At 41.1% G+C, this 20330-nt stretch overlaps 1 protein-coding gene across 1 annotated transcript in view; it reads left to right on the forward strand.

The window, feature by feature from the left end:
- The window catches only part of LOC139747163 (uncharacterized), a 397953-nt gene extending 378324 nt beyond the window's left edge, over positions 1–19629 (forward strand). The window contains exons 8-12 of the mRNA XM_071659115.1: positions 1973–2715; positions 3075–3378; positions 11733–12235; positions 17255–17396; positions 17658–19629. Of these exons, the coding sequence (XP_071515216.1) occupies positions 1973–2715; positions 3075–3378; positions 11733–12235; positions 17255–17396; positions 17658–18766 (2801 nt within the window). The 3' untranslated portion in view covers positions 18767–19629. The remainder of the gene's footprint in view (positions 1–1972; positions 2716–3074; positions 3379–11732; positions 12236–17254; positions 17397–17657) is intronic.
- Positions 19630–20330: the final 701 nt, after the last annotated feature.

Genomic DNA, 20330 nt, shown 5'->3' on the forward strand with positions numbered 1-20330 from the left:
GTAGCAGGGTGGCGATGGGAATGAATAAAGGCTGACTATGAATTATGCACAAGTGTATATATGTATGTCTGTGTGTATATATATGTATGCGTTGAAATGTATAGATATGTATATTTGCGTGTGTGGACGTGTATGTATATACATGTGTATGTGGATGGGTTGGGCCTTTCTTTTGTCTATTTCCTTGCGCTACCTCACTAACACGGGAGACAGCGACAAAGGAAAATAAATAAATAAATAGATAAATATATATATATGTGTGTGTATATGTGCTTGTATGGACTTGTATGTATATACATGTGTATGTGGGTAGGTTGGGCCATTCTTTTGTCTGTTTCCTTGCGCTACCTCGCTAATACGGGAGACAGCGACAAAGTATGATGATATATATATATACATGTTATCAACCAACCCCTAGGGGTGGCTGAACAGCTGGGTTGACTGTGGACTGATTGCTGCTGCCAGGATTTGAACCTATGCACTCGCCCCTGGGTGGCTCATGAATGCGTCATGGTCAGGAATGCTAAATGCTACACCTTTACATCCTCAGTGCTGTTTAGAAATTGAAAGACTGTGACCAAGTCACCTCTCATTCTTCTCTCTTCCATGATAGGCAATATAAGGCTTCTAGATTTTCCCTGTAACTTGGCTCTCTTAGTTCTGGTACAGTCTTTGTTGTCCTCTGTGGACCTTCTCTATCAGCTCTTTGTGCTTCTTTAGATGTAATGACCAAACTTGAGAAGCATATTCCAGTTTTGGTTTTTCTAGGAAGTGAACAGCTTGAATATTTACTGATCCTTGAACTTGAATGTAATTCTCATATTTCCAAGCAGCAGGTTTCCTTAATCATTCTTCTAAGGTGGAATTCTGGCTACATATTAGGAATGATATCAACTTGCAGTCTCTCACACAGACACAGATTTGTGCTGCTTATTTCTTGCTAGGTGAAATTCATAATTGATTTTATCTTTTTCTGTAACCCATTTAATGACTACAGTTACAGTATTCAGTTGAACTTCATCAACCATGTGCCACACTAAGTTTAGAATCTGTCCCAGTCCACTTTTAAGTTGATTCAATCCTTCACAATTCACTTCCCTCATGACCTTTACATCATCTACAAACTTATTCATATGGTATTCCCTACCTTTTGGCATGTCACTCATGCAATATAGTCCCAGAACAGATCAGGGCTACATAGGTGACCTCAGCTCATTTTGAGAAGGCTCCACCAACATGTGTAGATAATTTTCAACCATCAAAGGAGTTTTCCCCTTTATCCTGCCTAATAATACAATCTCTTACCCAGCCTACTCTGTGATAGTCCAAATACAATCAATTCACCCTGCCTTCTCTTTTGTCTGGAACATAACTCACTCTCCCATACAGATTTAAGAGTTTTTAAATAGGAGTTCTTTTCTCGAAAACCATGTGATCTCTCATTTAAGTTATTTCATTTCTCTAGAAAGTCATCCATTTGCTTTCTGCACAGCAACTGATTTGTACATCAAGTCTGAGATAATTTCTTCCTGCAAAGGAAGCCAGTGAACAAGCTTTCATTGTATCTTCTCAGCTTTTTTTCTCTTTTTTACACTTATACCTTTTACATATATTATAATTTGGCATTTTGTTGAAATGAATGGTCTGGCATTGTTTGCTGCTACATCTGGACCAGAGTTGGTGACATAAATTTTGCTCCTTGAGACAAGATCATGGCAAGAAATGTTTCATGCTTTTTTATTGGCTGTGGGATTATTCATAAGAATTTTGCTTATTATCTGAAACAGGAAAGTATTTTCTTATTTCCCTTACTCACTACCCTCCTCTGTAGTAAGAAGTTGGTCTTCATAAGCTCAAAACTTCTTTCTACAATCAGTTGTAAAAGCAGTAAGCAAAATTTGGAATGTTAAAAAGAAAAAAAGTACAGTATGCAGTATTTAATGAAAACTTTAATCGTATAATTACCTTTTAGGAGTTGCAACGCAGCAGATAGCACAACCCTTGGATATCCGAAGCCCAGTAATGTTTCGACCCATCAATGATGTGACGTTCTTAGGCCACGTTCAGGCCCAAGTACAGAGTCAAACCAAAAGTCAGAGTCAGACTACATGCAGCAGAGAAGACTCACTCACACACAAGCTGGAGACATCCAAGGACACTAATCGTTCCTTGGTAAAGCCCCGAACACCAGCTATTGTCAGACCGTTTGAGTCAACACCCAGTGAAACTGTTCAAGTACCTCAGACAGTTATGAAAAACAATAATGTGCCACAAACAGTAAAAAATATTGAAAGTATTACAAGTCAACAGACTAGAGTAATTATAGGGAATGGGGATCTCATCCCTGCTAGTGATATTAAAAAGGAAGTTATTGAACCTAGAGGAGTATGGCAGCCTGTGCAGTTGGATAAGACCAGTTGTAGTCCTGTACCTGTTGTGTCTAGTAACAATTTACCTACAACTGTTCCTAACCACATTCTGCCATCACCTGCACCCATCAAACCTCCACCAACTCCTCCCCCTCTGCCACCACCACCAGACCCCCCAATTAGTCGCCTTGACATAGAGGAACGCCGATTAAAAGAATTACGAGAGGCAGGGCTAGAGGTGGACGAGGCAGAGGAAGTACTGCAGGAGGAGGCAATGGCCCAGTCCCGAGCTCTTTTGCTGGTGTGCACAAAGGGTCCCCCAGCTCCACTAGAAGCTTCAAAGGAGGTCAGTCACAAGCCGATTTTCAAACCCATATTTACAATTTCTATTTTTCGTAAGGAACTTGAAATCACTGTCCTTTGGTTTTAAAGCTGTGGTACATAGAGTGCTGTAACTATTCACACTTTTGATGAACATTTTGAGACATTATTCTGTACTTTGGCACTGGATAGGGGTAGGAAAGTTCCAGTGTCTACTGAATTGCCAGGATAAACATAAATCTTCTTACACCTGTGACTAGGAACTTGCCATAATTTCATGTCTTTAATTTCTTTCATTCAGTTTGTTAGTATATGCAGGTTAGAAATACAAATGTGGGAAAAGCTTCAGAGAATCATATATTTCATGTTATAACTCTGTTGCAGAAAATGTCATTCTTGAACACAGTGGGGCTGACAACTCATGCCCATGCACAAGAAGCAGAACTAAGCCAGTGTGAACGGCGAGCACATGTGTTAAGTGCTCTGGAGCCTTCATCTCTTTTATCTTCCCCAAAACACAATGAGGCCATCTCAGAGGAGCTTGTGCCAATGTTGGCTCCTGGCCACAGTTTACCGCCTGTGATAACTACCCCAGAGGAGTTGTGTCTAGCTCATGAATATCCCCATAAGGCACGCTTCCTTCATCACCTTGGACTACAACCTCAGCACTCTCTACACCGCCAGCAAGGTATTCACCATAATTTTAATGTAATCAATTAATCTATCTTTACGGACGTCAAATATGATATATATGTTTTTTATATATTTGAGCTGTGTGTTTTCTCTAGTCTTTCCCAGTATCACAGTCAGAAATTTTTGCTCTGAATAAAGATGATAATGACAATGAATAAGGTAATTCATATTAGATAATGTGATATACATTGAATAATGCTAATATCACTGGGGATAGGGGAGAAAGAATACCTCCCACGCATTCCTCACGTGTTGTAGAAGGCGACTAAAGGGGATGGGAGTGGGGGCTGGAAACCCTCCCCTCCTCGTATTTTAACTTTCTTAAAGGGTAACAGAAGGAGGAGTCACGCAGGGAGTGCTCATCCTCCTCGAAGGCTCAGATTGGGGTGTCTAAATGTGTGTGGATGTAACCAAGATGAGAAAAAAGGAGAGATAGGTAGTATGTTTGAGGAAAGGAACCTGGATGTTTTGGCTTTGAGTGAAACGAAGCTCAAGGGTAAAGGGGCAGAGTGGTTTGGGAATGTCTTAGGAGTAAAGTCAGGGGTTAGTGAGAGGACGAGAGCAAGGGAAGGAGTAGCACTACTGAAACAGGAGTGGTAGGAGTATGTAACAGAGTGTAAGAATGTAAACTCTAGATTGATATGGGTAAAACTGAAAGTGGATGGAGAGAGATGTACATGGGGTGTTCAGTGTTGTAAATGGAAATGGTGAAGAGCTTGTAGATTTATGTGCTGAAAAAGTACTGGTGATTGGGAGTACCTAGTTCAAAAAGAGAGATATGCATAAGTATTTATGTAAGTAGGAGAGAGGGCCAGAGAGCATTATTGGATTACATGTTAATTGATAGGCGCGCGAAAGAGAGACTTTTGGATGTAAATGTGCTGAGAGGTGCAACTGGAGGGATGTCTGATCATTATCTTGTGGAGGTGAAAGTGAAGATTTGTGGAGGTTTTCAGAAAAGAAGAGAGAATGTTGGGGTGAAGAGAGTGGTGAGAGTAAGTGAGCTTGGGAAGGAAACTTGTGTGAGGAAGTATCAGGAGAGACTGAGTACAGAATGAAAAAAGGTGAGAGCAAAGGAGGTAAGGGGAGTGGGGGAGGAATGGGATGTATTTAGGGAAGCAGTGATGGCTTGTGCAAAAGATGCTTGTGGCATGAGAAGCGTGGGAGATGGGCAGATTAGAAAGGGTAGTGAGTGGTAGGATGAAGAAGTAAGATTGTTAGTGAAAGAAAAGAGAGAGAGATTTGGACGATCTTTGCAGGGAAATAATGCAATTGAGTGGGGTATGTATAAAAGAAAGAGGAAGGAGGTCAAGAGAAAGGTGCAAGAGGTGAAAAAGAGGGCAAATGAGAGTTGGGGTGAGAGAGTATCATTAAATTTTAGGGAGGATAAAAAGATGTTTTGGAAGGAGGTAAATAAAGTGTGTAAGACAAGGGAACAAAGGAAAACATCAGTGAAGGGGGCTGATGGGGAGGTGATAACAAGTAGTGGTGATGTGAGAAGGAGATGGAGTGAGTATTTTGAAGGTTTGTTAAATGTGTTTCATGATAGAGTGGCAGATATAGAGTGTTTTGGTCAAGGTGGTGTACAAAGTGAGGGGGTTAGGGAGAATTATTTGGTAAACAGAGAAGAGGTAGTAAAAGCTTTGCGGAAGATGAAAGCCGGCAAGGCGGCGTGTTTGGATGGTATTGCAGTGGAATTTATTAAATAAGGGGGTGACTGTATCGTTGACTGGTTTGTAAGATTATTTAATGTATGTATGACTCATGGTGAGGTGCCTGAGGATTGGCGGAATGCTTGCATAGTGCCATTGTACAAAGGCAAAGGGGATGAAAGTGAGTGCTCAAATTACAGAGGTATAGGTTTGTTGAGTTTTGGAAAGAGGGGCAAGTATGAAGTCTGTTGGTGATGAGAGAGCTTGGGAAGTGAGTCAGTTGTTGTTCGCTGATGATACAGCACTGGTGGCTGATTCATGTGAGAAACTGCAGAAGCTGGTGACTGAGTTTAGTAAAGTGTGTGAAAGAAGAAAGTTAAGAGTAAATGTGAATAAGAGCAAGGTTATTAGGTACAGTAGGGATGAGGGTCAAGTCACTTGGGAGGTAAGTTTGAATGGAGAAAAACTGGAGGAAGTAAAGTGTTTTAGATATCTGGGAGTGGATCTGGCAGCGGATGGAACCATGGAAGCGGAAGTGGATCATAGGGTGGGGGAGGGGGCGAAAATCCTGGGAGCCTTGAAGAATGTGTGGAAGTCGAGAACATTATCTAGGAAAGCAAAAATGGGTATGTTTGAAGGAATAGTGGTTCCAGCAATGTTGTATGGTTGAGAGGCGTGGGCTATGGATAGAGTTGTGCGCAGGAGGATGGATGTGCTGGAAATGAGATGTTTGAGGACAATATGTGGCGTGAGGTGGTTTGATCGAGTAAGTAACGTAAGGGTAAGAGAGATGTGTGGAAGTAAAAAGAGTGTGGTTGAGAGAGCAGAAGAGGGTGTTTTGAAATGGTTTGGGCACATGGAGAGAATGAGTGAGGAAAGATTGACCAAGAGGATATATGTGTCGGAGGTGGAGGGAACGAGGAGAAGTGGGAGACCAAATTGGAGGTGGAAAGATGGAGTGAAAAAGATTTTGTGTGATCGGGGCCTGAACATGCAGGAGGGCGAAAGGAGGGCAAGGAATAAAGTGAATTGGATCGATGTGGTATACCGGGGTTGACGTGCTGTCAGTGGATTGAATCAGGGCATGTGAAATGTCTGGGGTAAACCATGGAATGCTGTGTAGGTATGTATATTTGCGTGTGAGGACGTATGTATATACATGTGTATGGGGGTGGGTTGGGCCATTCTTTCGTCTGTTTCCTTGCGCTATCTTGCTAACGTGGGAGACAGCGACAAAGTATAATAAAGAATGAATAAAATGAAAATATTGAATAATAATGCTATGAAAAGATTCTTTGTAACTTCATCAAAAAGATTATTATGATATAAAAGCTTTCCAGTTCAGCAGCTGGTGGAAAAGGTCAATGCTAATTAGGACATTTTGCAAATTTTGTATGCGTTATTCTCTGATTTATTTTTTGTGTACACTTAAAGATAGTTGGCACACTTGGCACACAGCAGTCACATTTGTAAAACCATCCTAAATAGAAAATTAATGATGAAAATTATATGCAAACACAAAACACAAGAAGTCACACCATGGAACAAAGGAGGTCACTATGAATTAGAGTTGGCTTTATCACCTTAAAACAAGGCTCTTCATGTTAGAGAGAGAGAGAGAGAGAGAGAGAGAGAGAGAGAGAGAGTGAGAGAGAGAGAGAGAGTGTTACATAGACAGACTACACAGACCCCATGGTCAAGTGAGGGTGTTTGGCCTTAACATTGCTGACAACAGTCTCCTTAAATGCAGTGAAAGAATAGGGGAGCAAAGTAAAGTCTTCCTTCCCATCTTTCAGCTACACACCTTTCATGCAGACTTAATACCTTTATATCTTCTCAGTTGAGAGGCTTTCAGTCAATATGTGTACTTTTACACCTTTGGTTCCTTGTCAAGCTTAGATTATCAGATGTCTTTCTTCTCTTTTTTCTAGGCTATAGAGCTCCATTTCTTTCAGCCTTTCAGGGTAGTTCATGTGTTCCATCCCCTTGATTTTGCAAGAGAAGTGCTTCTGAATTCTCTATAATTTGTTTTGTTTCCTTTTGTTTCATTGGCGACTATATAAAACAGTGGCATTCATGTTTGCTTCCATTATCCTGTCACCTTGAATGGACAGTCTTTCCCACTGAACAAAACACCAACCATTATAGGCATCACATACAACACATGTACATGTAACAATCGTACACTAAACACCAACACACAAGCAAAACAAAGCAGGTGTTCCTAGAACACTAACTGGTACTAATTTTTGATAGAAAAAAAAGTTCTCTGAACATCCTCCACAAACAGTTCATCCATTCCTCTTTAAACTGTACCTCATCTGCCTGGTCTTCCACCCTCTCAAAAACAAATATAACAGAACTGCAGAACACAAAAAATTGTCCTTTCAGAACAATCACTGGCTGCCTAGCAACCAGAAACACCTTCACAATGAAACAAAGATCCTCCCATTACAGTCCCACTTAAACATGCTCAGCATTTACTTCAGTGCAACAGCACTAGACCCCCTCCTATCCAAACCACTCCATAATTAAACACCAACTCCCAAGTAGAAGTAAAAAGTTTATCCCTGCCTTACATTTCAGTCACCTCTACTTACATATCCCACCATCCTCAAAAAATATAACACTTACAAAACGCATACACTTGGAAATATCCCAACAAGACTGAACAAATGACCTCCCAACTATGTCTTAACCTTCAACCTACCAGACATTCACCCATCATAAACCATGCTCCGACACAAATATGAATCATACTCTTCTGCTCATGCTCTGGACATTATCCATAACTACAATGCTACAAACTTTGTTTCAACATATTCCTAGACCCTTCATATCCATGATGCAACTGCCATAAGGAAATGCAGTGCTCACATTACTCAACTCTGCTGCACTCTATGCACACAACATTACAACACTATGACATATGATCCCATCCAGTGGATGTGGCAGTTGTTTTTTTCGGAATTAAGAGTTATGCATTTATCAATTGAGAAAAAATTATGAACTGGTTTGCCTAGTACTGTACTAAGTACTTTCATAGTGGGCATGGTTGTTGGTGCTACAGGTGGTGATAGCAACTAAGGACTTGGTGAACCATAAGAAAAGGCACACACATCTGCTTTCCATGATCACTAGCAGATTACTTAGACCACCAGGCATCTCTAATGACTCATGTTTTGTCAGAGTTGACATCTCTGGCCACCCAACAGAGCTAGAGTACAGGCGGAATTCAACTTGTGGTGGGACATCATGTGCATAGGTTGATGCCAGTAGCAGCCAACTATGTAAGCATAGACTGATACCAACAGCACTGAAAAGGTTAAAGCCATCAAAGTCAAGATATAGCTGAATTACTTTAAACACAGTGAACTGTGAAATATATTTTCTGAGACCACATGCATTCTCACTGTATATGTGGAAGGGGGAAAAAAAATTGGAAGAAGTGAAATGTTTCAGATATCTGGGAGTGGACTTAGCAGTGAATGGAACCATGGAAGCAGAGGAGTGTCTCAGGGTGGGGGAGGGGGAGCAAAGGTTCTGGAAGCAGTGAAGAAAGTGTGGAAGGAGAGAACATTATTTCGAAGAGCAAAAATGGGTTTGTTTGAAGGAATAGTAGTTCCATCAATGTTATATGGTTGGGAGACATGGCTATAGATAGGGTTGTTCGGAGGAGGGTGGATATGTTGGAAATGAAATGTTCGAATAAGTATAATAAATGAATATTATTCATTTATATTTATTATACTTTGGCGCTGCCTCCCGCATTAGCGAGGTAGCACAAGGAAACAGATAAAAGGATGGCCCAACTCACCCACATACACATGTATATACATACACGCCCACACACGCACATATACATAAATATACATTTCAACATATACATACATATACAGACATGCACATATAAACACATGTATATATTCATACTTGCTGCCTTCATCCATTCTCGTTGCCACCCCGCCACACATGAAATGGCACCCCCTCCCACCATGCACACTAGGAAAAGACAACAAAGGCCACATTCGTTCACACTCAGTCTCTAGCTGTCATGTATAATGCACCGAAACCACAGCTCCCTTTAAACATCCAGGCCCCACAAAACTTTCCATGGTTTACCCCAGATGCTTCACATGCCCTGGATCAATCTATTGACAGCACTTCAATCCTGGTATACCACATCGTTTTAATTCACTCTGTTCCTTGCACGCCTTTCACCCTCCTGTATGTTCAGGCCCCGATCACTCAAAGTCTTTTTCACTCCATTCCTCCACCTCCAGTTTGCACTCTCACTTCTCCTCATTTCCTCCACCTCTGACACATATATCCTCTTTGTCAATCTTTCCTCAATCATTCTCTCCATGTGACCAAACCATTTCAATACACCCACTTCTGCTCTCTCAACCACACTCATTTTATTACCACACGTCTCTCTTACCCTTCATTACTTACTCGATCAAACCACTTCACGCCACATATTGTCCTCAACCATCTCATTTCCAACACATCCACAATACTCTGCACAACCCTATCTATAGCCCATGCCTTGCAACCATATAACATTGTTGGAACCATTATTCCTTCAAACATACCCATTTTTGCTCTCCAAAATAACGTTCTCGCCTTCCACACATTCTTCAACACTCCCACAAGCTTGACCCCCCTCCCCCACCCTATGACTCACTTTTGCTTCCGTGGTTCCATATGCTGCTAAATCCGCTCCCAGATACCTAAAACACTTCACTTCCTCCAGTTTGTTACCTTTCAAACTTACCTCCCAATTGACTTGTCCCTCAACACTACTGAACCTAATAACCTTGCTCTTATTCACATTTACTCTCAGCTTTCTTCTTTCACATACTTTACCAAACTCAGTCACCAGCTCCTGCAGTTTCTCACCTGAATCAGCCATCAGCACTGTATCATCAGCGAACAACAACTGACTCACTTCCCAGGCCCTCTCATCCACAGCACACTGCATACTTGCCCCTCTCTCCAAAACTCTTGCATTCACCTCCCTAACAACCACATCCATAAACAAATCAGACAACCATGGAGACATCACGCACCCCTGCAGCAAACCGATATTTACTGGGAACCAATCAGTTTCCTCTCTTCCTACTCATACACATGCCTTACATCCTTGATAAAAACTTTTCACTGCTTCTAGCAACTTACTTCCCACACCATATACTCTTAATACCTTCCACAGACCATCTCTATCAACTCTATCATATGCCTTCTCCAGATCCATAAATGCTACATACAAATCCATTTGTTTTTCTAAGTATTTCTCACATACATTCTTCAAAGCAAACACCTGATCCACACATCCTCTACCACTTCTGAAACCACACTGCTCTTGCCCAGTCTGATGCTATGTACATGCCTTCACCCTCTCAATCAATACCCTCCCATATAATTTTCCAGGAATACTTAACAAACTTATACCTCTGTAATTTGAACACTCACCTTTATCCCCTTTGCCTTTGAACAATGGCACTATGCATGCATTCTGCCAGTCCTGAGGCACTTCACCATTAACCAAGCATACATTGAATATCCTCACCAACCAGTCAACAACACAGTCACCCCCTTTTTTAATGAATTCCCCTGCAATACCATTCAAACCTGCCGCCTTGCTGGCTTTCATCTACTGCAAAGCTTTCCCCACCTCTTCTCTGTTTACCAAACCATTCTCCCTGACCCTCTCACTTCGCATCCCACCTTGACCAAAACACCCTATATCTGCCACTCTGTCATCAAGCACATTCAACAAACCTTTAAAACACTCACTCCATCTCCCTCTCACATCACCACTACTTGTTATTACCTCCCCATTAACCCCTTTCACCGATGTTCCCATTTGTTCTCTTGTCTTACACACTTTATTTACCTCCTTCCAAAACATCTTTTTATTCTCCCTAAAATTTAATGATACTCTCTCACCCCAACTCTCATTTGCCCTCTTTTTCATCTCGTGCCCCTTTCTCTCGACCTCCTGCCTCTTTCTTTTATACATCTCCCAGTTGTCTGCACTATTTTTCCCTGCAAAAATCGTCCAAATGCCTCTCTCTTCTCTTTCACTACCATTCTTACTTCTTCATCCCACCACTCACTACTCTTTCTAATCTGCCCAACTCCTACCTTTCTCATGCCTCAGGCATCTTTTGCTCAAGCCATCACTGCTTCCCTAAATACATCCCATTCCTCCTCCACTCCTCATATGTCATTGGCTCTCACTCTCACCTTTTTCCATTCTGCACTCAATCTCTCCTGGTACTTCCTCACACAAGTCTCCTTTCCATGCTCACTTACTCTCACCTCTCTCTTCACCCTAACATTCTCTCTTCTTTTCTGAAAACCTCTCCAAATCTTCACTTTCGCTTCCACCAGATAATGATCAGACATCCCTCCAGTTGCCCCTATCAGCACATTAACATCCAAAAGTCTCTCTTTCACATGCCTGTCAATTAGCACGTAATCCAATATATGAATATATGATTTTTTATTAACTGCAATTTTCATTGTATTCTCAACTTTTTGCCAACTTTTTGATGGTTTTGAACAGTAGTAGTACACATTGGAATGGTTCTGTTGTAAACATATTTACATTTTCTTATATTTTTTCTTACTGTAATATAAACAACCATTGTATTGATAATAAGAAACATATATTCCTCTTTTTAACCAGAAGTAGAAGCAGTGTGGCAACTAGTTATTCAAGAGCGACTGCGCCGATATCGTCAGGAGAGTTCAGACCCACTAGCCATGCGTGTGTGTGAGGCCCTGGAACAGTTGCTGGCTACCACTGTGCACCATCAACCTCCACTGCCTCCCAGTAACTCACTCTCAGTCCCTTTGCTCAAGGTTGCATCAACAGCACCCTCCCCTCACACCCAAGTTTCCCAGTCTCCTGTCACAGCCATCACCACTGCCACAGTCAACACATCATTGGCTACTACCACTGCCACCACCACTACCCCTACTGTGGCAACCTCCACCAGTGCAGCTTCCTTCACCACATCCACCACCACTACCACCACTGCGGTGGTAACCACAACGACGATATCAACAACAACCACAGTGGTAACAACTGCTACAGTGGTAACAACTGCACCAGTAAAGGCAGTTGCCACACCCATAACTGTAGCATCAACTGGTATTAACACTGTTACTACCAGTTTGAATACAAAGGTAAGTACCTAGCAAATAACCCAAGATTAAAAGATGAATGCCTGAATTATTTTATGAGATATTGATAATTAACATGCTTATAACATATAATTTCCTGAAATTCAGCAAGGGTCAAAATGAATATTGAAAAACAATTTGTAGCAGTCATGAGTCACTGAAGATGATGAGGGAGATGTAGCATTACAGTACTTCAAAACACAATTTTCTTAAAGTCTGAAATGTTGGTTTATGCCAGAGGATCTGACAGAATAAAATGTTGAAATGGGAGGATTACATGGAGCAAACTAAAAAAAGGGTATCCCTGAGGTAGGGGAGAAAGCATTTCATCCCCATATTCCCTGCGTTGTCATAGAAGGCAACTAAAAGGAGTGGGAGTGGGTGGCTGAAAATCCTCCCCTCATGTTTTACTTTCCAAAAGAAGGAACAAAGAATGGGACCAAGTGAGGATTTTTCTCTTTTAGGGTTTGGTTCAGTGATTTCTTGACATTACCTTGGTTTCAGAAGTGGTAGAGGATGTGTGGATCAAGTGTTTGCTTTGAAGAATGTATGTGAGAAATACTTAGAAAAGCAAATGGATTTGTATGTAGCATTTATGGATCTGGAGAAGGCATATGATAGAGTTGATAGAGATGCTCTGTGGAAGGTATTAAGAATATATGGTGTGGGAGGCAAGTTGTTAGAAGCAGTGAAAAGTTTTTATCGAGGATGTAAGGCATGTGTACGTGTAGGAAGAGACGAAAGTGATTGGTTCTCAGTGAATGTAGGTTTGCGGCAGGGGTGTGTGATGTCTCCATGGTTGTTTAATTTGTTTATGGATGGGGTTGTTAGGGAGGTGAATGCAAGAGTTTTGGAAAGAGGGGCAAGTATGAAGTCTGTTGGGGATGAGAGAGCTTGGGAAGTGAGTCAGTTGTTGTTCGCTGATGATACAGCGCTGGTGGCTGATTCATGTGAGAAACTGCAGAAGCTGGTGACTGAGTTTGGTAAAGTGTGTGAAAGAAGAAAGTTAAGAGTAAATGTGAATAAGAGCAAGGTTATTAGGTACAGTAGGGTTGAGGGTCAAGTCAATTGGGAGGTGAGTTTGAATGGAGAAAAACTGGAGGAAGTGAAGTGTTTTAGATATCTGGGAGTGGATCTGGCAGCGGATGGAACCATGGAAGCGGAAGTGGATCATAGGGTGGGGGAGGGGGCGAAAATTCTGGGAGCCTTGAAGAATGTGTGGAAGTTGAGAACATTATCTCGGAAAGCAAAAATGGGTATGTTTGAAGGAATAGTGGTTCCAACAATGTTGTATGGTTGCGAGGCGTGGTGCGCAGGAGGATGGATGTGCTGGAAATGAGATGTTTGAGGACAATGTGTGGTGTGAGGTGGTTTGATCGAGTAAGTAACGTAAGGGTAAGAGAGATGTGTGGAAATAAAAAGAGCGTGGTTGAGAGAGCAGAAGAGGGTGTTTTGAAATGGTTTGGGCACATGGAGAGAATGAGTGAGGAAAGATTGACCAAGAGAATATATGTGTCGGAGGTGGAGGGAACGAGGAGAAGAGGGAGACCAAATTGGAGGTGGGAAGATGGAGTGAAAAAGATTTTGTATGATCGGGGCCTGAACATGCAGGAGGGTGAAAGGAGGGCAAGGAATAGAGTGAATTGGAGCGATGTGGTATACCGGGGCTGACGTGCTGTCAGTGGATTGAATCAGGGCATGTGAAGCATCTGGGGTAAACCATGGAAAGCTGTGTAGGTATGTATATTTGCGTGTGTGGACGTATGTATATACATGTGTATGGGGGTGGGTTGGGCCATTTCTTTCGTCTGTTTCCTTGCGCTACCTCGCAAACGCGGGAGACAGCGGAAAAAAAAACCAAAAAAAAAACCTTGCTAATGCAGGAAATGGGAAATATTTATGGAAAACACACACACACACACACACACACACACACACACACACACACACACACACACACACACACACACACACATACTTTGAAGGTTTGTTGAATATGTTTGATGATAGAGTGGCAGATATAGGGTGTTTTGGTTGAGGTAGTGTGCAAAGTGAGAGGGTTAGGGAGATGATTTGGTAAATGGAGAAGAGGTAGTAAAAGCTTTGCGGAAGATGAAAGCCGGCAAGGCAGCGGGTTTGGATGGTATTGCAGTGGAATCTATTAAAAAGGGGGTGACTGTGTTGTTGACTGGTTGGTAAGGTTATTTAATGTATGTATGACTCATGGTGAGATGCCTGAGGATTGGCAGAATGCTTGCCTAGTGCCATTGTACAAAGGCAAAGGGGAGAAGGTGAGTGCTTAAATTACAGAGGTATAAGTTTGTTGAGTATTCCTGGTAAATTATATGGGAGGGTATTGATTGAGAGGGTGAAGGCATATACAGAGTATCAGATTGGGGAAGAGCAGTGTGGTTTCAAAAGTGGTATAGGATGTGTGGATCAGGTGTTTGCTTTGAAGAATGTATGTGAGAAATACTTAGAAAAGCGAATGGATTTGTATGCAGCATATATGGATCTGGAGAAGGCATATGATAGAGTTGACAGAGATTCTCTGTGTGGGGTATTAAGAATATATGGTGTGGGAGGCAAGTTGTTAGAAACAGTGAAAAGTTTTTATCAAGGATGTAAGGCATGTGTACTTGTAGAAGGGGAGGAGAGCGATTGGTTCACAGTGAATATTGGTCTGTGTCTGGGGTGTCTGATGTCCCCATGGTTATTTAATTTGTTCATGGTTGGGGTGTTTAGTGAAGTAAATGCAAGAGTTTGGGAGAGAGGGGTGAGTATACAGTCTGTTGGAGGTGAGAGGGTTTGGGAAGTGAGTCAGTTGTTGTTCACCAATGATACAGCTCAAGTGGCTAGTTTGAGTGAGAAACTGCAGAAGTAGGTGACTGAGTATGGAAAAGTGTGTGAAAGGAGAAAGTTGAGAGTAAATGTGAATAAGAGCAGGGTATTAGGTTCAGTAGATTTGAGGGACAAGTTAATTGGGATGTAAGTTTGAATGGAAAAAAATTGGAGGAAAAGTGTTTTAGATATCTTGGAGTGGACTTAGGAGTGAAAGGAACCATGGAAGCGGAAGTGAGTCACAGGGTGGGGAGGGGGCGAAGGTTCTGAGAGCATTGAAGGAGAGAATGTTATCTCAGAGCAAAAATGGGTATGTTTGAAGGAATAGTGGTTTTAACAATGTTGTATGGTTGTGAGGCATGGGCTATAGATAGGGTTGTAGGAAGGAGGGTGGATGTATTGGAAATGAAATGCCTGAGGACAATATGTGGTGTGAAGTGGTTTGATCAAATAAGTACTGAAGGGTGAGAGAGTTGTGTTGAAACAAAAAGAGTGTGGTTGAGAAAGCAGAAGAGGATATGTTGAAATGGTTTGGGCATATGGAGAGAATGAGTGAGGAAACTTGACAAAGAGGATATATGTGTCAGAGGTGGAGGGAACAAGTAGAAGCGGGAGACCAAATTGGAGGTGGAAGGATGGAGTGAAAAAGATTTTGAGCGATTGGGGCCTTAACATACAGGAGGGTGAGAGGCATGCAAGGAATAGAGTGAATTGGAATGATGTGGTATACCAGGGTCGACATGCTGTCAATGAGCTGAACCAGGGCATGTGAAACATCTGGGGTAAACCATGGAAAGGTCTGTGGGGCCTGGATGTGGATAAGGAGCTCAGGTTTCAGTGCATTACACATGACAGCTAGAGACTGAGTGTGACTTCCTCATAATTTAAAAAATGGAAGAAATTGAGACCGCCATGATTTATGAAAATCAAATTATAGAATTGTGAAACATGATTGGAATTCTGGTTTCTGTATATATCTGGTTGTGGGAAGGGGGCTGTGGTCTCAGTGCATTACACATGACAGCTAGAGAATTAATGTGAGTAAATGAGGCCTTTTCTTCACCAGTTCCTGTCACTAGTGTGGGGAATGGCAAACAAGTATGAAAGAAAGATATATTTACATACTTCATGTCCCAAGAGTACCTTTTATATTTATGAGGTATTCACAGTGCTCAGGTAGCTGGCCATGACCAATGGATAGGACTACATGTTATGAAATAGAATAATGTTGTGGCTGCATCTACATGAGGAGAGTGTGGGACAGATGAGTAGTAAGTGATCAGTGTCCTCACTGTGGTAGTTGCACTCTGGGTGAAATGGGTCTTTTGATATGATGAAATGGCGTTTATAGTGTTCTAGGCTTAGGTGATATTCCAAGCAAAGACTGTAACTCATTTATATCCGGGAAGTTTGGTCTTAGATGGGTGTATATCTAGTGAGGTGATATTTAAGCCTTGGTTAGAAGGGTGAGTTTAGTGCTTGTTGGGGTTATTTCAAGGTTTATGTGTTTTTTCAGTGTTATGTTTGGTGTTGGTATGGGGATCTGTAAGAAGAGACTGCTGAAGTGTAAGGCAGGGATAGAATTTTTACTTCTACTTTCAAGTAGAGGGTTATTTATGGAATGGCTTGGGTGGGAGAGGTCCAATGCTGCTGCAAAGATTTGGTTGCTAAGTATGTTGAGGTGATACTGTATAGGGAGAATCTTTGTTTCACTGTGTAAGTGTTGAGGGCTTGTGGCTGGTAAAAAGTAATCTTGGAGAATTGCTCACTTCAAAGAAGTCCAGAATTCCTCTCCTACTAATTGTAGTTCAGCCTTAGAGCTCTGAGAGCCCCATGAAATGGGTACTGGGTTTATAGAATTATTTGAATGTCATTTGAGTTTTTCATCAATATATCAGTCAGTAACAATAAGGACAGCTGTTCTTGGTCTCTTATTATTATTGTTATTATTTTTGTGTTTATTTATTTCTTCTATTCCACCTCATACTTCATCAATTGTTGATTTTCTTAATGTTTTGATATGACATTTGCTTATCGTATCACTTTTGATCTGTTAATTATAAATAAGGACAGAGGGTAATTTAAGGACAAAAGCACATATATTGATTTTTCTGTATTGATGAAAAGCTAAAGATGCTCTATTGCTTTATTATTAATTACACTTACATTCTAATTCACTAGGTGGTGATGAGCAGAGGAAGTAGCAAAACTCCCATGAAGGAAGCAATCATAATGCCCTCATTACCACCAGAAGATGACCCTTTATTGGCAGGCCTTCAAGGGGTTGATACTGTTATTGAACATTTCATAAAAAATGCACAAGGTAAATGTGACATTTCATTATTTTTTATGTTCATTTAGATGGTACAGATAGATGTTATAATGTCCAGGAATTAACATTATTTCAAAGCCTTATTTCAGTAAATCTTTATTCTGTGTGTTAGATAGTTTAAGTTCTTCATTTTACCTCACTTGTTCACTTCAGCTAAAACATACTTTCATCTCAGATACTTTTTTTGCAGATTTTCCCAAGAATATTCAGGGCTTAAGAATGTATTTTTTAATAAGATCATGATTTTCACAGCACAAGGAGGCAGTAACAACTTAGTACTGCTAGAACACATAGAAGAGGTGCGGAGAAGTCAGCTGGCAGTTTGTCAGACTGCCCAGCTAGTGCAAGAACAAGTAGCCCAGCTGGTTGCATCTCGTGCACAACTGGAGGCTCATCGATCAGCCCTGCATCACCATCTGGCAGCAATTACGTCACTTATAGCCAACAGCACCAATCACTCTTCCACCACCACCACCACCACCACAGCTGCCTCTAATGCTGTTGCAAGTTCTCACCAAACTATAACCAACAGCGCACCAGTCTCCATGGCAGTTCCAGTGACTACATCTCCACTGGGTGTAACAACTGCTACATATACAATTGCAACACCTAATACAGCCACCACTGCCACTAGCACCACCCCATGTCTTGGTCATCCCCACCCTTTGACAACCACTACACCAAGCATGGTTGCTGGTTCCCCAGTTGCCACCATTATCAACAGGAGTTTACAATCACTTGTGCCAACTGCTTCTGTCATGTCTTGGGCTGGATTGGCTTCTCCCTTTCTTGGTAGTACAAACATTGCTCTTTCTTTGGAAGGTAAAGATGGAGTATTTTATTCTCATTTAACTACAAAAGACTGTGGGAAAGATGCAAAAACTACTGTATCTAGTGCAAACACCTCAAAACCAAACAACAGAATATCAATACCACATGGGAATAGTAAAACTTCATCTAGTTGTCGCCATAGTTCCAGTAAAAGCCACAAACATGCCTCAATTGAGACAAACAATAGTTCTCCAGTAAAATATAATGGAATACCAGCAAATCTCCCAAAGCATATTTTCAAACCTCTTCAACTTAGTAACCCAAATACCACTACGAATACTTCAAAAAAGTCTTGCAAAACTATAACCTATTCTCAGCCTCCCAGCATAACAGGACTTCCACAACCCTCTGTTGCTCTCGTTTCCCCGACCACAACAGTAACAAGCCAAAATGGGTTAGTGACACTGCCAGTTATTCATAATTCTGTTGGTAAGAATGGCAGAACTAACAAACCTGTGATTGGCTTTACTCCATATTCGAAAACTTCCCCCACCAAAGTAACACAATCATGGATATCAAATTCAAGTTAAAGTCATTTACTACATTCAGATCTATGGGTGCATAGATTAAAACCTCTTTCCACCACAGGTATATATGTTACAAACATTAATAGAACTTTGTGAATATTTGTTTGAGAGACTTTCTCATACAATGTTCCATGTTTTAGCTCTGCCAAAGAATTTTATCCTCATGACACGAGGAGTCCAGCTACTAGTGTGGGGTGGACGCTTGTGATGGTTGTTGTAGCATAATTTAAGAGATCTCACTAGTCAGGTATATTCCTATGATAAATGACATGGAGACCTAGGGAGTGAGGCCATATATTTTGACCAGCACTGGTAGCCTTCTTTAGCCAGGCTCCCAAATACAAAATGCTCTTGGAAAGATAGTGACAGCATAAAACTACTTTTTATTTTAGAATTTTGGGCTTAGGATGATATAGGACACTCATAAGAAAACCATAAGATAGATTTTTGTTAGAATGGAAAGGCAAAAAGTAGATTCAACCAGTATCTCTTCATCATCAAATACTCCTTGTTCTGACCTGTCCTTACTGCATAAAACACTGTTACCTTACTGTGTCCTACCCTATTTAACTATATTCAGTATGCAAAGTCCCACTATCCAACAGGGTAAAATACTCAAAATTTTTTCCAGTATCCCCATTTCCACGCAATTCAAGTCACTTCCATGCTTATATTCCATAAGTACAGAAATGTATACTCCTCTTAGCCACATATTCCAAAACTCTTTCCTTTTATTTACACGTATCTCCTTTTACAACTTTTTACCTAATGTGTTTATACATATGCACGCACACACACACACACACACACACACACACACACACACACACACACACACACACACACACACACACACATCACCACCCCCATTTCATTCTTTCATGGTCTCAAATCATCCCAGCAGTCCTTGATTTGTTTCTCAAGCCATCCTTTTTTCAGTTCCATACCTCATTTAAGCATCCTCATTCCTCTGTCCTCATTACTAACTCTAAATACCAAGCTTATGAAAATCAACAGCATCAATCTTTTGTCATTCTTTTACTGCATACCCATGCTTCTGTTTCATATTTCAAGACAGCTGGACTGTACCCTTGAACATAGTTCACAACACTTGCATATTGATATCTTTATCTCTCTTAACTTTTTTAGATGCCTAAAATTCTTAACCTTTTCCAGCTTTTCACCATCCAACGAAACCATACTAAAAATCCCCTTTTCAAAGCACTATAACTAAGCTTTTATCAGTGTACACTTTCAAGTTCCTTATACTTCCAAGTTCTCTTAAAATGTCTTGCAGTTCCTCCATCTCACATTATCATGCTCCCATTTGCAAATAATCATATCACTTTCCCTCATCTTGATGCAGCTTTATTTCTTTAAATATATCACTTACCAAATCTTCTCTAATAGCTCTATTTGTAATGGGACTAGACACCGGTGGGAAACATATTACTCATGTTGGACCATGACCTGTCCCCACATCACTCAATCATTTCTTCATTTGTTATATACATACCTTAATTTCTTTGCAGTAACCCTTTACTTCTTATACCTGTTAATTCAGCTC

The sequence above is a fragment of the Panulirus ornatus genome, chromosome 67, assembly GCF_036320965.1.
Source record: "Panulirus ornatus isolate Po-2019 chromosome 67, ASM3632096v1, whole genome shotgun sequence".
NCBI lineage: Eukaryota > Metazoa > Arthropoda > Malacostraca > Decapoda > Palinuridae > Panulirus > Panulirus ornatus.